The sequence below is a fragment of the Priceomyces carsonii genome, assembly GCF_900007245.1.
Source record: "Priceomyces carsonii strain CBS4050 genome assembly, scaffold: Debaryomyces_carsonii_scaffold_2, whole genome shotgun sequence".
NCBI lineage: Eukaryota > Fungi > Ascomycota > Pichiomycetes > Serinales > Debaryomycetaceae > Priceomyces > Priceomyces carsonii.
This window is the reverse complement of record NW_026946675.1, coordinates 1,761,813-1,775,521: the sequence shown is the minus strand read 5'-3', so window position 1 is coordinate 1,775,521 and position 13,709 is coordinate 1,761,813. Positions and strand designations below refer to the sequence as shown.

The window sequence follows — 13,709 nt, the reverse complement described above, 5'->3', positions numbered from 1 at the left end:
GTTGAAGTGTCATTTTGCTTCGGTTCCATAATTTTACTTATACATTATCAACCATTATTCAAAGTGAAGTACATGAGTAGGACATAAAACAACTAAGAACGAAAAATGCACTTATAAAAAATCGTGTCCTATTCTTTTATCTTATCCTTTTTTGACTTTTTATCCTTGTGTTTCTTATCCTTCTTTTTTAAAGTTTCTTTCAGGCTGTTTTCCGAAGTACCATTATCAGACTCTAAAGTATTAATACTGTTAGCGGTCTCTTGCTCTTCTGAATCACTGTCATCAAATTTAATCTTACGATTTTTTCTTTCGGTATGATCTGTGTCTATTTCATCAAACTTAATTTTCTTATTTTTCGGCTCACCTTGGAAAGATGCATCTACGGAGTCATTAAACGGTGCCGTTTTATTTTGAGTACCATCAGAATTCGAAATTATTGGAGGTAATCCTCGGAGACTCCTTTGTATTCTTCTCAACTGGCTTAATAATGCACTTACACCTGCTCCATTGGCCAACCCTCCCTCCTTATCTGAACCGCTAAGTTCCAGACTCACTTTAATAGTTGGCTCAGGAGTATTTTCACTTGCAAGCATGAACTCACTGAGAATGCTTTCAGCAGTATTATTGTCAACATGCTTTTCTGATCTGATATGAATTACAGTAGGTGTATTGACACTAGATTGTATCGGCCTTCTTAAACGAGCAGACATATTGTCCTACTGTTTCCTTCCACTTCCTCTATCTAAGAGTAACGACCTCATCGAGAGTTTTTTTTTTTTTATTATTAACTTGGATTCTCAGATTTACGCACAATCCTACCACAACGTAAAATAGAATCCAAATATTTTTGATATTGAATATATCTTGTTTCATCGTAACCTATAAGCTTGATTTAGTAAACAATAATATTAACTTAGTAATGAACAGAATAATACCTAAGTCTGGATATTTTGTTTCCAATGCATATAAGGCTTCTTGTCGTCAATTTTCTGGGCTCACACCTGCCTTCAACCCTTTGATCTCACTTAGACGGAGTCAGAATGTTAACAACGCCTATTTTACACCACAAAATTTTGAAGGATTATCGGTACTTCAATCATTCTTTGGTTTGATACAATTGAGATTCAAATCGAGAGGTAATACTTATCAACCATCTACTTTGAAAAGAAAAAGAACGTTTGGGTTTTTAGCCAGATTGAGGTCAAAAAATGGAAGAAAACTTTTGACGAGAAGGAGGACTAAAGGGAGATGGTATTTAACTCACTAGACTTCGCATCAATAACGTGATCTTATTCACTAGTTATATAGATATACACTAGACTCGTGTTTCATCTTTCTCTGTACATAATGGAAACGTTTAAAACTTTTTATATATTGCTGAAAAATATCAATATAAATTAAATCTATACTCAGATTATACCGTATGACCAACTAGGCTCTTCCAAGTATCTTGGAGTATCTGTGCTCAACCTCGTGTACCAATTTTTGCAACGTTACAATTCCAACTTCATGCGTGAAATTAGGGAAATTATTACGGTGTAACCCAAACCATTCGAGCGGCGGAGTAGCATTACCTAAATCTCTCAACTGGGGTGCTTCAATTATTGGAGGTGCCAAGGGCAAATAATCGAACTTTGACTCGCTGGACACCCTGTTCAAGGTATTGCCAATCACTCTATCAAGTCCCGTCGATTGATCAATAGAGTCAGGAATTGTCGCAGGCGAATGCTTCGAGTCAACATCAAACATTCTCTCATTCCAAGCAATATCCCCTTCTTTAGTTTTCCTATATTCAATACGAGAGTCCAATGCTTTTTTATGAACGGAATACATTTCTCGTATAAAGTTAATCGAACCAAGATTCCATCTTATATCAACTGTGCCACCAAATGAAGATTGATAGAAATATTCTATGACATTTGTATTATACTTTTGAAATGTCCTCATAGATATCTTTAAAGAAGGAAATACAAATAGGGCTCCCCCTTTAGCTTTTCTTGCAACTCCTACAAAGTCATCAATTGAAAACTTCATAGCATAGTCAGCATGGGGAACTGTTGTTCCTGACAAAGATACTTTGAGGTCATTCAAACGAAGTTCAAGATTGTTGGATATGCCGCTTTTGTATTCATTCTGTTGAAAGTTTGCTTTAGATTCATCCAACGTAAATACTAACACTTTTGAGTCATTAAAAGATGATGGATATACTTGGACAAAAAATCGACCAGCAATAACCTCTATTTTCGTCTCTAGCTTCTTTGTGGCTTCTAAAATATCTTCTTCCATTTTCTTACCATGAACTCTACCAGCCAGGTCACCCTTACTTTTTGAAGAATCATGTAGTGTTTCTTTGTAAGATCTTCTATTATCTTCTACCATTCGGTCCACGGTGTGATGAATATCTAAAATAGTTGACGCCGCTAATGATGTGACGAAAATCTCCAAGCATTTGAATCCCGTTTGAATAAACAAGTGGTCCTTAATGACGCTACTCTTCTGATTATATATATCGATTGAACAGTCCTCCACATTAACTATTGCAAAAACATGGTAATCAAAAGACGCTCTAACTTGTAATTTCTCAATACGACCAGAAACTAAGATTAATGGTACATCTAAAATTGTATCCATGTCTAACATCCAATTGACTGCCATATGCAACCTTATATTAGATACCGAGAAGATACCCCCTAGCCTTCCTTCTGAGATAAGGCTAACAGAGTTAATACCAAGCTTTAGATCATGCGCCCAATCCGTTGACTTCTTTGAGACCGCAAAAAACTCATCCAACTTCAACGTGAAGTTCCCCAATGATGGGCCAAAATCTGCCTTTAATGATATATTACTGATAATTAGAGTAAGAGCCCCCGGAATGGCATATGTAGTAGATACTTCTTTGAACCGAGAAGACATCTTCTTATTTACAGTTATCTTGGCATCATTAGCATTTTTTAAAGTATTGCTATCTTCTTCGGTCTTATCGAAGTGATCAAGTTTTGGTATCCAGATATCTTTAAAAATATCCAAGTCTTGGTATTGTTTTATATTAACATATGCCTCAATGTCGGATAGCGAACTCGCAGACAATATGCTCAATTTCTTTTTAAACTCAAATGAGCTTGTTAAAATGAAATGCTTCAATGTAATAGATCCACTTATTTCTCTTGAATATATATGCTGAAGTGAAGCCGAAACGGACTCAATCTGAACAGCGGAAACTAGAGCCGGTATATCGCCATTCCCAGAATAAAGCTGAATATATATACCATCAATTCCAACAACTGCTGCAACTTCAGCTATCGGCTCACATCGGAGAGAAACTTTTTGATTTTCTATCTTCACTCCTAAATAAATATCCATGTCTCTGAGTAAGTTACCTAGTTGAATGTCTTTAGCTGGCTCGTTTGTCGGCTTGTTGCGTATTCCACTTTTAGAGTTCAATTTTCGCATCATTTTTTTAACACCATAAATTATATCGACCATGACCGGAACACAAGAAGCGTATAAGGTATTGTCGGAGGAAGAAGTGAGGACTTCCGTCTTAAAGAAATGCTTTTTAGAGCTCTCTTTCTTATGTTGATATAACGACGCTATTTGCACAGCCGGAGAATGAAGTAGTAAGGCAGGAGGTCGTTTCAGATCCCATTCATCATTAAGACGATGAAACATGACGTTTGCCCCAGCAAATTTCGCGTAGACTTCTATCGAAGCAAAAATTGAGTTTATTGATCTCATGTAGTCTGTTTGAGGATGCATTTCTTTCTTTGTCCTATGAAATCTTGGATTTTGAGCTCTTTTTAATAAATAGTTTTGAATGACTGTACTAGATTTCAAAAGATGATCTAAAATAACAAAGGAGTCCGATAAAAACTTTACATCCAATTCGTCACCAAGCATACTAATTCTCATATCCTTACCATCCTTTGAATCATTGATTGAATAAGTTAATTGCAAATTAGGCAAAAAGGAACGGTTCAAGTTTCCTTTCTCTGATTCTGTGCTGTAAAAATTGGAGAATCCCTGTCCACGAGCAACCGACATATATGCATCTATTAGCGTAAATTTACCCAAATGCTTTTGAGTTATTGCATAAAATCTTTCTGCTCCTAAAATAATACCTGGATAATCTTTTTCTGACCCTCCAAACAAAAATCCAATGCAAAATTTATAAGATAAAACATGAACAGAAGAAAAAGGGAAGGCGCGATCGAGTTTCTTAGGTCCTTTTACCTTCAATTTAAATTTATCTAAAAAGCTCTTCATTTCAAATATCCCAGTCACAAAATCTGTCATTTCAATCATTTTGAATATTACTTGCGGGCACAAACAGACTCTAAAATATTGAGATTCAATTTGCAATGACTGCTTCATGTTTTCGATATCACCATCATTTAGTATCGAGACTGATAAATTGATATCAAAGACATTTGAAAGACGTACGGGAACGCTCCTATCAACGATAGAAAATCTTGCAGATGGGATTTCTATTTCTCCATGAGATGGAACTTTCTCCTGAGAAAAAACTGAACTTCGAGCAACATTAGCAACATTGTGAGTGCCCAATGTAATATCTTCAAGCTCAAATGAGAACTTGGCATTATTCAAGACTGTTGATATTCCAATGTAATCTACGGTCGTGTTAACCTTGTACATGAGACTCTTTTCGATTGTTTGTGCATTTTTGTCTTTGACCAGGGCCCGCTGAGATTCATCATCCTCCGAATTTAAAAATTGGAGCCTCAATTTGCCAATAGTCTTCAGCAAATGCTCAATATGATTGTTAAGAGCAAAGAACGAATTAATAATGTTAGGAATAAATACCTTAGTATAACCTAGACCTAGATCCATATTAGCTAAAATACTCTCCTCGACACTAGTGACTCTTGCGTTTAAATTAAACAGCGAGTTTTCTACCTCAATCATTGAAATGCTACCTAAAACAGTTTTCCAGAAAACTTTCTCGACTTTAGATTCAAATAGGGCAATCTTATTGATAATGCTTAATGTAATTTGGCTCTCTAGAATGTGCAAATCAAGTTTTAAAGGTTTCAACATTCCAAATATGAAGGAAAAATCGCCAATCGCGAAGTCGACAGATATAGACCCTAGAGAGTCCCAGAGATCTAAATCTTCATTCTTATTAGATGATTTTAAAAGGTTGAATTGCTTCAAATACTTTAAATCCTCTCTAACAAAGGATACAGTGGTCTCGGCAGATTCATCGCCACCCTCTGGCACTTGAACAGACATTGTTCCAATGCTAGCATTTGCAATTTTGGATCCTAAGCTAATAAGTCCTTCATTAGCTAAACCGAAGCAAATATCAGTTATTTTGATGTTCAAAAGCTGATTAGTGTTATTCCATAACTTAGCATCAAATTGGGAAGCTTCCGATGAGAGATCAAATAAACTTTCCTTCGATGATCTCGAGCTATCATAGAGCAAGGCTGCAGCTAAACCACTGAATTTTATGGTCATGGTTGAATTCCGCACTTTTATTTCAAGCTGAAGAGTCATTAAGTTCGATATAACGTCCAATTTTATATTTTCTTTACCTTTATTACCAACATTACTATCTTTACCTTCATTTTTGCCTTGGTTTCTTGATCTGCACGACACCAAATCATCTGATATATTTTGAAATGCTTTAGTAGCTCTGACATATGACTCTAGAAAAATAGTCGATAACTTTGAGTTCACAGCTGCAATATTATTTATAATTTCTAAAGATTTTCCTGGTTCAAGTATGAGACTGAAATCGTTGCTGTCAGAGTCTAAAGCCTTTAATGAGGTATTGACATCCCGAAGCGAAATAAAGTCAATTCTTTTCGAACCGTCTATTAACTTCATATTCACGTTAGAAACACGAAAACGAAAGTTAAGCATCAGAAGTATATGCCTCTTAGACTTAAAAACTAAATCGAAAAAGTCCTTTCTCTCATCTTCGTTCGCCTCCCAACTTCTCCAGTTATGAAATATTTCCTCCACCTTCTGGCGTGCAGAAGCCGTTTTATCCCATTGACCACCGGTTAATAGATTGTTTTGATCTGTTTTCCATGTCCTAGGGCAATTTCTAAGAATGTGGCGCAAACGAGTCATAAGCTTCCAACTATCATAAAACCGAACGTGTGCTTTCTTCGACCTTAGAATGTATGTAGGCTTCGTCAAAACGGTTGGGTCATGATCAACATGAAACGTTGTGGATGCAAGAGCTAGCTTATACACTAATTCCCCGATAGCCATTGAATTCAATTCGCTGATATTCTTGAGCCTAGCGACACTCATGTAGCATTTTTTGTATATATCCATGAAGAATTTGACTGTCCATTCGATTTGGCTAGAGTTAATTTGAAAATCTATGCTATCAACAATAAAAGATCCAGTTACGTCTTCAAGCTCGTCCTTAGTCAGCCATATTTCGATGTCATTAATACTCAAGTAAAGAGGTAATGTAAATTCTGAGATATTGGAAATTGACAAGAATACTTCCTTGATATGACAAGCGCAAGTGTTAGAATCCTTTTCATCAATCATCGATCCCCCATGGCTAGTGTCCTCAACAGACGAAAATGCGAAAGAAGGTTCGACAATTTTCAATGTAATAACTGGCACCTTTGGTACTCTTTCAAAGACCTCCATAGGATCCAGAACTTCTCTATCGATAAACTTCAATAAAATTTCTTGGGTAACAAACCGGTAATTAAGTATCAAATCAACGGGATTCATCAAACGGTTTAAATTCAATACTGTTTTGATGTTGAGGGTATCCATGAGTGATTCCACCGTTAAATCTCCTGCGGTTTCCAGCATTTCTGCAATATATTGTAAAGATGACGGAGTGAAAAATACACTAACATCGCCCACATCAAAGATAAGGTTGTGATAAATGAATTTGGGATTCGTTTTATGTGAAGGCGCAAAATCTTGGTCTTCATAAGAGTTAGTCGGATGCATTCTTCTGAACTCATCTTCCATTGAATATAAACTAGAATCATCAGTCATCACATCCTCCGTATCACTGCTGGATGGTCTTTTCTTTAATAAAAAAGGTTCCGTCTCCTTTTTGAGAGGGCAAGAAACGGTGGGTAATGTTAGGGAGGTTAAATGTGATCCAAGGGCAGTATTATATATCTCATCTCTGTATTCTTCACTCAAAAGAAAGGAAGCCCTGTGAAACGGGGCATCGTTTGCTCGTAAGTGTTCTTCATGTAATCTTCTGTGTTCATCCATTTTCTGAGCCTGTTCAATATTTGTAAAGTTAAGAGAAGTCTTTATAAATGCAGAAATAGTACCTGCTATTTCATCTATAAGCTTTATTTCTATCAAAGGAATTGTAAGGGCCATTTTGTTCGAGTATCTGTGGTTCAATGAATTATTGAATGTGGCTAGTATTGATTCGAGACTAATCGAAAGAAAAGCTTTCGACGCTGAGTGTTCGTCGCCTCTGAGGCGCATATTAACTCTTGGACATCTGAAGGAAAAGTTTGCAATGTCATATGCTAATGCGGCTGGAACATTCAAGCCATTTTCTAAGTCCTTAAAACTGAACCCTTGTCTCTCAATAGACTCCATCAATTTGCACCAAAATGAAATGCTGCAATCAAAATTCATTTCACCCGAAGCAAAGTCCCACTTGCAATAATACATGATAGAAATTGGAACAAATCCAAGCATCCTGTGTGTGTGAATTGTAAATCCATCAAATGTTAAATCGGGGGATCCAGCATAATCATTGATTTCAATATAACGTGCTAAATCAAAATATGATTCATTGGGATCATGAATGAATTTAGCCGAAATAGGGCTGAAGTCAGCCTGCAAATCAACATAATAGTCGTTGAATCTGAAGTCAATGTCTAGATAATCAAAAGAGAGACCGATGTGCGATGAACAATCAAATAAATGATAGGGTAGCACCAATAGGCCACGTCTTACCTGAAATGTAAATAAGAAGTCCATATCGTTATCAGTTCTAATAATCTTCCAATAATCTATATCTGCATTTTCGCTATCCTTCTTCATATCCGATTTAGCGGACGAAGCGCCATCAGTATTTATTGAAGGTTCCAATCCATTATTGTATTCCTCAAAGGTCTTGAAATGAATGAAGTGCCCAAAATAATTTTCCTTAATACTAAAAAAATATCGAACCACGAAACCGTAAAGCTTCAAAGTGATCGAGTCACCAATGCACTTAATGACAACAAAATTTGAGGTATTTACCTCAACAGAGTTAAAGAAGGTGTAAGATCCTTCGATGGTAAAATTGTTACTTCTTCCCATAATATTAGAATCATTTAAGAATGAATGTGTAGTGTGCCACATAGGATTGTCGAGAACAAAATTGAAGAAAGATGTATCGATTTTATAGTCGATTGTTGTAGACTTTGAAAACTGTCCATTTAAAGGAATGCATAGTTGACATTCAAGGTCCTTACCTTGAAAAGACAAATACTTGTTATTCACAAAGTCCAAGGGATTATTGATTATATTGCAATCATTAATATTCAAGAAAAATTTGTAGTTTTCTACCTTCCAATTAATATTATATTGAAATGGGCGGTGATATTCATAAGGAGTTGGTGTCCCAGACCCAAAATCTGAGAATATATCAGAGAAGAGCATGGTATGCTCTCTCAAAAAGAATACTTTTGCCAGGTTGCTTGAAAAATCGAACGTCCAGTCGCATTTGCCATTCCATTTCAAAGGGAATCCAATTTTACCGTCTATTCTATGACTTTTAGCTGCGAACAAAATATCATGATTCACTGATGTCCTTACTTCTGGTTCACAAAAAAACGCATTCAAAGTATTCGGCCAGCCAATTTCTTTCGAGGCAACATATGATGTAAATGAAGTAACCGTAGAGTTCGTCTTCGTTTTCAATTCTAACCAACCAAAGGGTCTGGAAGCTCTGGTTGCCATGTTAGCAACTAAATTGCCCTTCAAAAGCTCTTTATCTTTACTTGGTTCCCTTACGGGAATACGAAGAACCGCTTCGTCTTTAACATGAATTTGGATCTTAAAGCCTTCATAGCTCCTTAGATAGCCAGGCTTCGGAATCTCAGTAGGTTTAGAGTCATGACTAATTGGAGGAAAGAACATCGTTTGAATCGGAATTCTTTGTTTATCTGCCCAGGGCCCATAGTGAATAGTTGCCATGGATAATTCAATATTAATTCCAAATTGTGGACTCATACCATCTAGAGGATTCTCATAAGGTACATATCCAGGCACATCATAATAATAAGTTAGCTTAGTCCTTGAAGAATCTAATATCAGCGTATATCTAGCGTACTCCTCATCGGCCCCTGCTATTCCAAATAGCTTTTCGTCACCAGATGTATCACCTACATATCTTTTCAATCCCATCCACTGAAATGATCCTGGATCCTCTTTTTTTTGACTTTTACTCCTCTTTAACATCGCAGTTTTCGTCATAAATTTGACTGCTTTTTGAAAACTTTTCCATACCTGATAATTTTTATGCTTATGAACTCTACTTTGAGTTCGATTTCTTATGTCAGTTTTGGAATGATTCTTATCGAAAGTAATATTTGGCTTGATTGACATTTGAAGGCTGTCAGTGTCAAAAGAAAATTGTAATCTATAGAAGTCCAAATAATTTGGCGCTTTTGAGACATCAAAAATTGAATCAGCAGATTTATATGACATCACTAAAATTGAAGGTGTTGTACTATTTCCAACGACAATGGCTCCCTTCTTTATTCTGACATTGATAGGGAAAACTTTTAGTAAGAATTTGAGAGTATAGTTGGTCATTTTATGACATTTTTCTCCTTCTTTATGTAATGGCTTTTCGAATGATGGAGGAGAAGATTTCTCGTTCGAAGACAAATTAGAAGTGCGAGACCTCAAACTGCTATTTGAGTCAGAGAAACTTGAGCTACCAGACATCTTGCTTGAACTATCCTTTAATTCCTCTTCATTTAAAATATTAATGATATTGTCATATCCGGTTCTTCTGTTGTACATGAATATTTCTAATCCTTCAATCATAAGAAGAATTCTGCAAGGAAGACGCTCGTTGTCCTCTCTCAGATAACCCATTGATTCTAATATTTCATCTTTGCTTTCAAAATAATATTCCGGCAAACGAGTTAGATTGAAAATCCAGTATCTCCAGGTCAATGACAATTTTAGTATGGAAACAGTTTGATCAGTTGTTATTATAGTCAAGTTCTTAGCAAAGATCCGCCCACCAAGAAATGATATCTTCAAGGATTCAAAAGTAATCTTTATACGATGTCTCTTCCATAGTAACAAGCGAAGAAGTTCTGAGATAAGCCATCCCACACATCTGTGAAAATAGAAAACGAAAGCGAAACCTATAATTAATGCCAAAATCCAGTCCACTAAATACACCCAACTGGAATCTTCAACCGTCCCCATAGAGATCACGGAAATATATTGTGACTGAACAGGCATTGAAAACCTCCTTATTTACAATTACTCCGGCTATCTTCAATATTTCTCTATGTATACCAGTCTATCAAACGAAACCTTTGCTCTCAAGATTTACATCACTTCTGAAAATGATAAATTCCTTGGTATATGCAGGCTATCTGTGCACAAACAAAATAAGAAGCAGTATAAACAAACACTATCGCATCATCATATTTATCTTTATCTTCTAACTAACAAAGCAATATTAAGAAACCTTCCAAAGACACTTTAGGTCAAAGTGTTTATTGTCAGTTGAGTTAAGGATGAGCCCAAATCCGATCATTTTCGCAGACGACGAGAATTTAAACTCAATGGGATATAGCAACAAACAACAACTCCAAAATGAAAATGTAAAGACACCTGGATTTAAGTTGAAGGATGAAAATAGCAAATCAATACCAGGAGGTAACAAAAAACTATCTATCAAGCAAGCACCTATCCAAAAAAAGCCTGTTGCTAGGGTGCCATTAGGGGGAAAAGACCAAAACAAGTCTTTTCCAACTCTCAATAGATCTCAATCAAGTTTCAGTGGAATAAGTAGGGAACAACTTCATCAAAAAAAACATTCAATTTCTAAACAACCAAAACTATTGAAATCAAATTCTTCTTTAGGCTTCTCAACTCTCGATGATCTCGCTTCTGCTAACAGTAATGTAACAGTCAGTGATGAAGCTTTCGTCAAAGAAAATAGTGCTCCACAACTTCAAGTGCTTCCATCCGGAATTCTAGATCTGAGAAAAGCTGCAAGAGAGGTAAAGTTAATAAGGCGAGGCGATACGGACAGTTTGGTTAAGCACGATCCTAATGTACTTTTTAAACCAACTAGTCTGCTTTTGTCTACGTTTTCTAAGAGAACTGAACAATTGAATGCATCTAACATACTAGAAGAAGTGAATGCTAGTGGAAAAGGATGTGATCCTGTGAAAAGAATCATACAGCCAAAAAGGCAAAAATCTCCTACAGGTAATATTTTACCTTCTAATCGCGCTTTGGCCAATGTTCCAAGTCAGGTCGCAGAAAAAGGCAGGTCCTTTCACATTCATCAAGATTTACTAGAATGTGATGATGAGATTGAAATTGTTCCAGAGAAGCAAGACGCTTTACCATATTATCCTGATGACATTGCCCCTTTGAACGAAAATGAGTTACTCAAGTTGACCAGACCAAATATTATAGCTTCGAATGGACAAACATCCAATGAAAAGTTTGAAAGATTGAACGACCTTGATTTCAATGTTGAACCTCTTGATATTGAGGATCCTATGGACATCTCGATTCAAATGCAAGATAATGATGAGAACGATTTAGTGGATAACCCTCAGAACGAAGTAGAATTCGGATTAAATGTTTCTGAGCTCAACGATCTATTAGACTTATAATGTTGAATGGCGTTTAGTTGGTTTTATTCTACAGAGTTATGTACAAACTATATATCTAGATTTATCGCGACTGATACTATATACATCAGTTTCCACCATTTTCTTTTTCATTGGGGATTACATTCAGGCTGAGCCGGAATATCTTCATGTCGAGTGTAGCTTTCCTCCTCGTTTTCTGGAACATCATAATCGGGTAAAGTCTCGGGGCGAGCTATTGTAAAATCTGTTATCACATCGATGTTCGCCTCAGGTAAGGATTCTTCATTTATTAATTGTTTCTCTGCATCCCTCTTATTTAACAATTTATTGGGTAAAAGGTTTTTGATCTTGGAGATATCGTTTTTCTCTAAGTACCAGCTATCTTGAGGAAATTCTATATCAATTTCAATATATAAATCACCTCTTCTGGATTGAGATCCTCTGAACCAGCTTGAACTATCATTCACTTTAATAGGCATGCCTTCGTTTTTTATTCTTATAAAATCAGATGGTCTGATCACTTTCCCTTTGGGAGTGGAGACAAATATTCCTCTACCGTCTAAATGTTTTACTAGTACTCTTGAAAATCCACATAGTGCATCAACAAGGGGAATTTTATATTTTGTAAATAAGTCATCGCCTTTTCTGGAGAAAACAGGATGATCCGTACATTTAAAAGTCAAAATAACATCTCCAGTAACCATTCCAGGATACTGATCTGATTCCCCTTTTAATATGATCGACTCATTACTTTTAGAACCCTTGAGAATCTCGAATTCGAGAATTTTGGTCTCTTCTACAACTTTCTTGCCTTTGCACTTTTTGCATTTGTCTTTTGGTCGATATATGACTCCAGATGCATCACATTTCTCACACTTAACATGCTCCTGAGTTACCAATCCCGCACCTATTCTTCTTATTCGAGTTACGTAGCCATTACCCTCACATGCTGAGCACTTCTTTGATAATGCATTTTTTTTGGCGCCAGTTCCTTTGCAATGGTCACATATTATATCTCTAGTTGAAGTTGTTCTGACTATTTTCCCCTTGTATAGATCTTCTAGTGTTACCTCTATCTCAAGTCTCGCATCATCTGTTCTAGAAGCTGCTGAGCGTCCACTATTGTGATCTCTATATTGTTGTCCGCTGCCATTCATGCCATTGAAAAATTGATAAAAATCGTTAGCGTCAAATTCCTGTCCACTTTGATGGCCACCATAGAAGTTTTCGAAGGGATTCCCTGAAAAGCCTTCACTATAGGGGCCCTTATCACCAGTGGTTCCATATAGGTCATACTCTTCTCTCTTTACTTCGTCAATGAGAACTTCATAAGCATGGCTAATTTCTTTAAATCTGCTCTCAGCAGTCTCCCTATCTCCTTCCGTTACTTTGTCTGGATGGAATTTCAAGGCCAATTTCCTATAAGCCCTCTTAATCTCTGAGCTCGATGCGCTCGATTCGATCTCAAGAATTTCGTATAAGTCAGATCCCATGCCTAGTTTATCTTTATTTCTCTATCCATCCAACGTAAATATAAAGATATTGTATCTTTACTTCGAGGGCTAATGTAAAGTGATTTAGAAAGTAATTACTCCTACGCATATAGAGAGATGCTTGCCTCTGGGAAGTGAAAAAGTGGTCTCATAAAACTTTTTGCCTGCACATAGTATTGATTGCAACACCTAACGAACCCAGCACCATTGTAATTTATTAAGAAAATTAGAGAGAACAGCTATCAGCAAAGATCTAAATGAGGTATGCTTCTTTAAGGCAATCAGATTTGTTCTTTGAATACTTCAATTTCTGGTTTGATATTTATTCAAGTACCTTGAAACTGAAGTTCGAATCATTCCTATACTAAATTTAAAAGTAGCTAAAACCTTA

The 13,709-nt window shown here is 36.2% G+C and overlaps 5 protein-coding genes across 5 annotated transcripts; 2 read left to right on the top strand and 3 right to left on the bottom strand.

Annotated features, from left to right (window-relative positions):
- Positions 1-128: 128 nt before the first annotated feature.
- Positions 129-710, bottom strand: PRCAT00002409001 (uncharacterized protein; the record flags this gene model as incomplete). Its single annotated transcript, XM_062952269.1, has 1 exon — positions 129-710. The coding sequence occupies one exon, from the start codon at positions 708-710 to the stop codon at positions 129-131; it is 582 nt and encodes a 193-aa protein (XP_062809188.1).
- Positions 711-919: 209 nt separating this feature from the next.
- Positions 920-1,267, top strand: PRCAT00002408001 (mitochondrial 54S ribosomal protein bL34m; the record flags this gene model as incomplete). The annotated part of the gene is made up of 1 exon (XM_062952268.1): positions 920-1,267. One exon carries the CDS (start codon positions 920-922, stop codon positions 1,265-1,267), a length of 348 nt encoding a protein of 115 aa, XP_062809187.1.
- A 164-nt stretch (positions 1,268-1,431) lies between these two features.
- Positions 1,432-10,449, bottom strand: PRCAT00002407001 (uncharacterized protein; the record flags this gene model as incomplete). The annotated part of the gene is made up of 1 exon (XM_062952267.1): positions 1,432-10,449. The coding sequence occupies one exon, from the start codon at positions 10,447-10,449 to the stop codon at positions 1,432-1,434; it is 9,018 nt and encodes a 3,005-aa protein (XP_062809186.1).
- Positions 10,450-10,730: 281 nt separating this feature from the next.
- PRCAT00002406001 (uncharacterized protein) lies at positions 10,731-11,846 on the top strand (the record flags this gene model as incomplete). The annotated part of the gene is made up of 1 exon (XM_062952265.1): positions 10,731-11,846. One exon carries the CDS (start codon positions 10,731-10,733, stop codon positions 11,844-11,846), a length of 1,116 nt encoding a protein of 371 aa, XP_062809185.1.
- A 107-nt stretch (positions 11,847-11,953) lies between these two features.
- PRCAT00002405001 (uncharacterized protein) lies at positions 11,954-13,318 on the bottom strand (the record flags this gene model as incomplete). The annotated part of the gene is made up of 1 exon (XM_062952264.1): positions 11,954-13,318. The coding sequence occupies one exon, from the start codon at positions 13,316-13,318 to the stop codon at positions 11,954-11,956; it is 1,365 nt and encodes a 454-aa protein (XP_062809184.1).
- Positions 13,319-13,709: the final 391 nt, after the last annotated feature.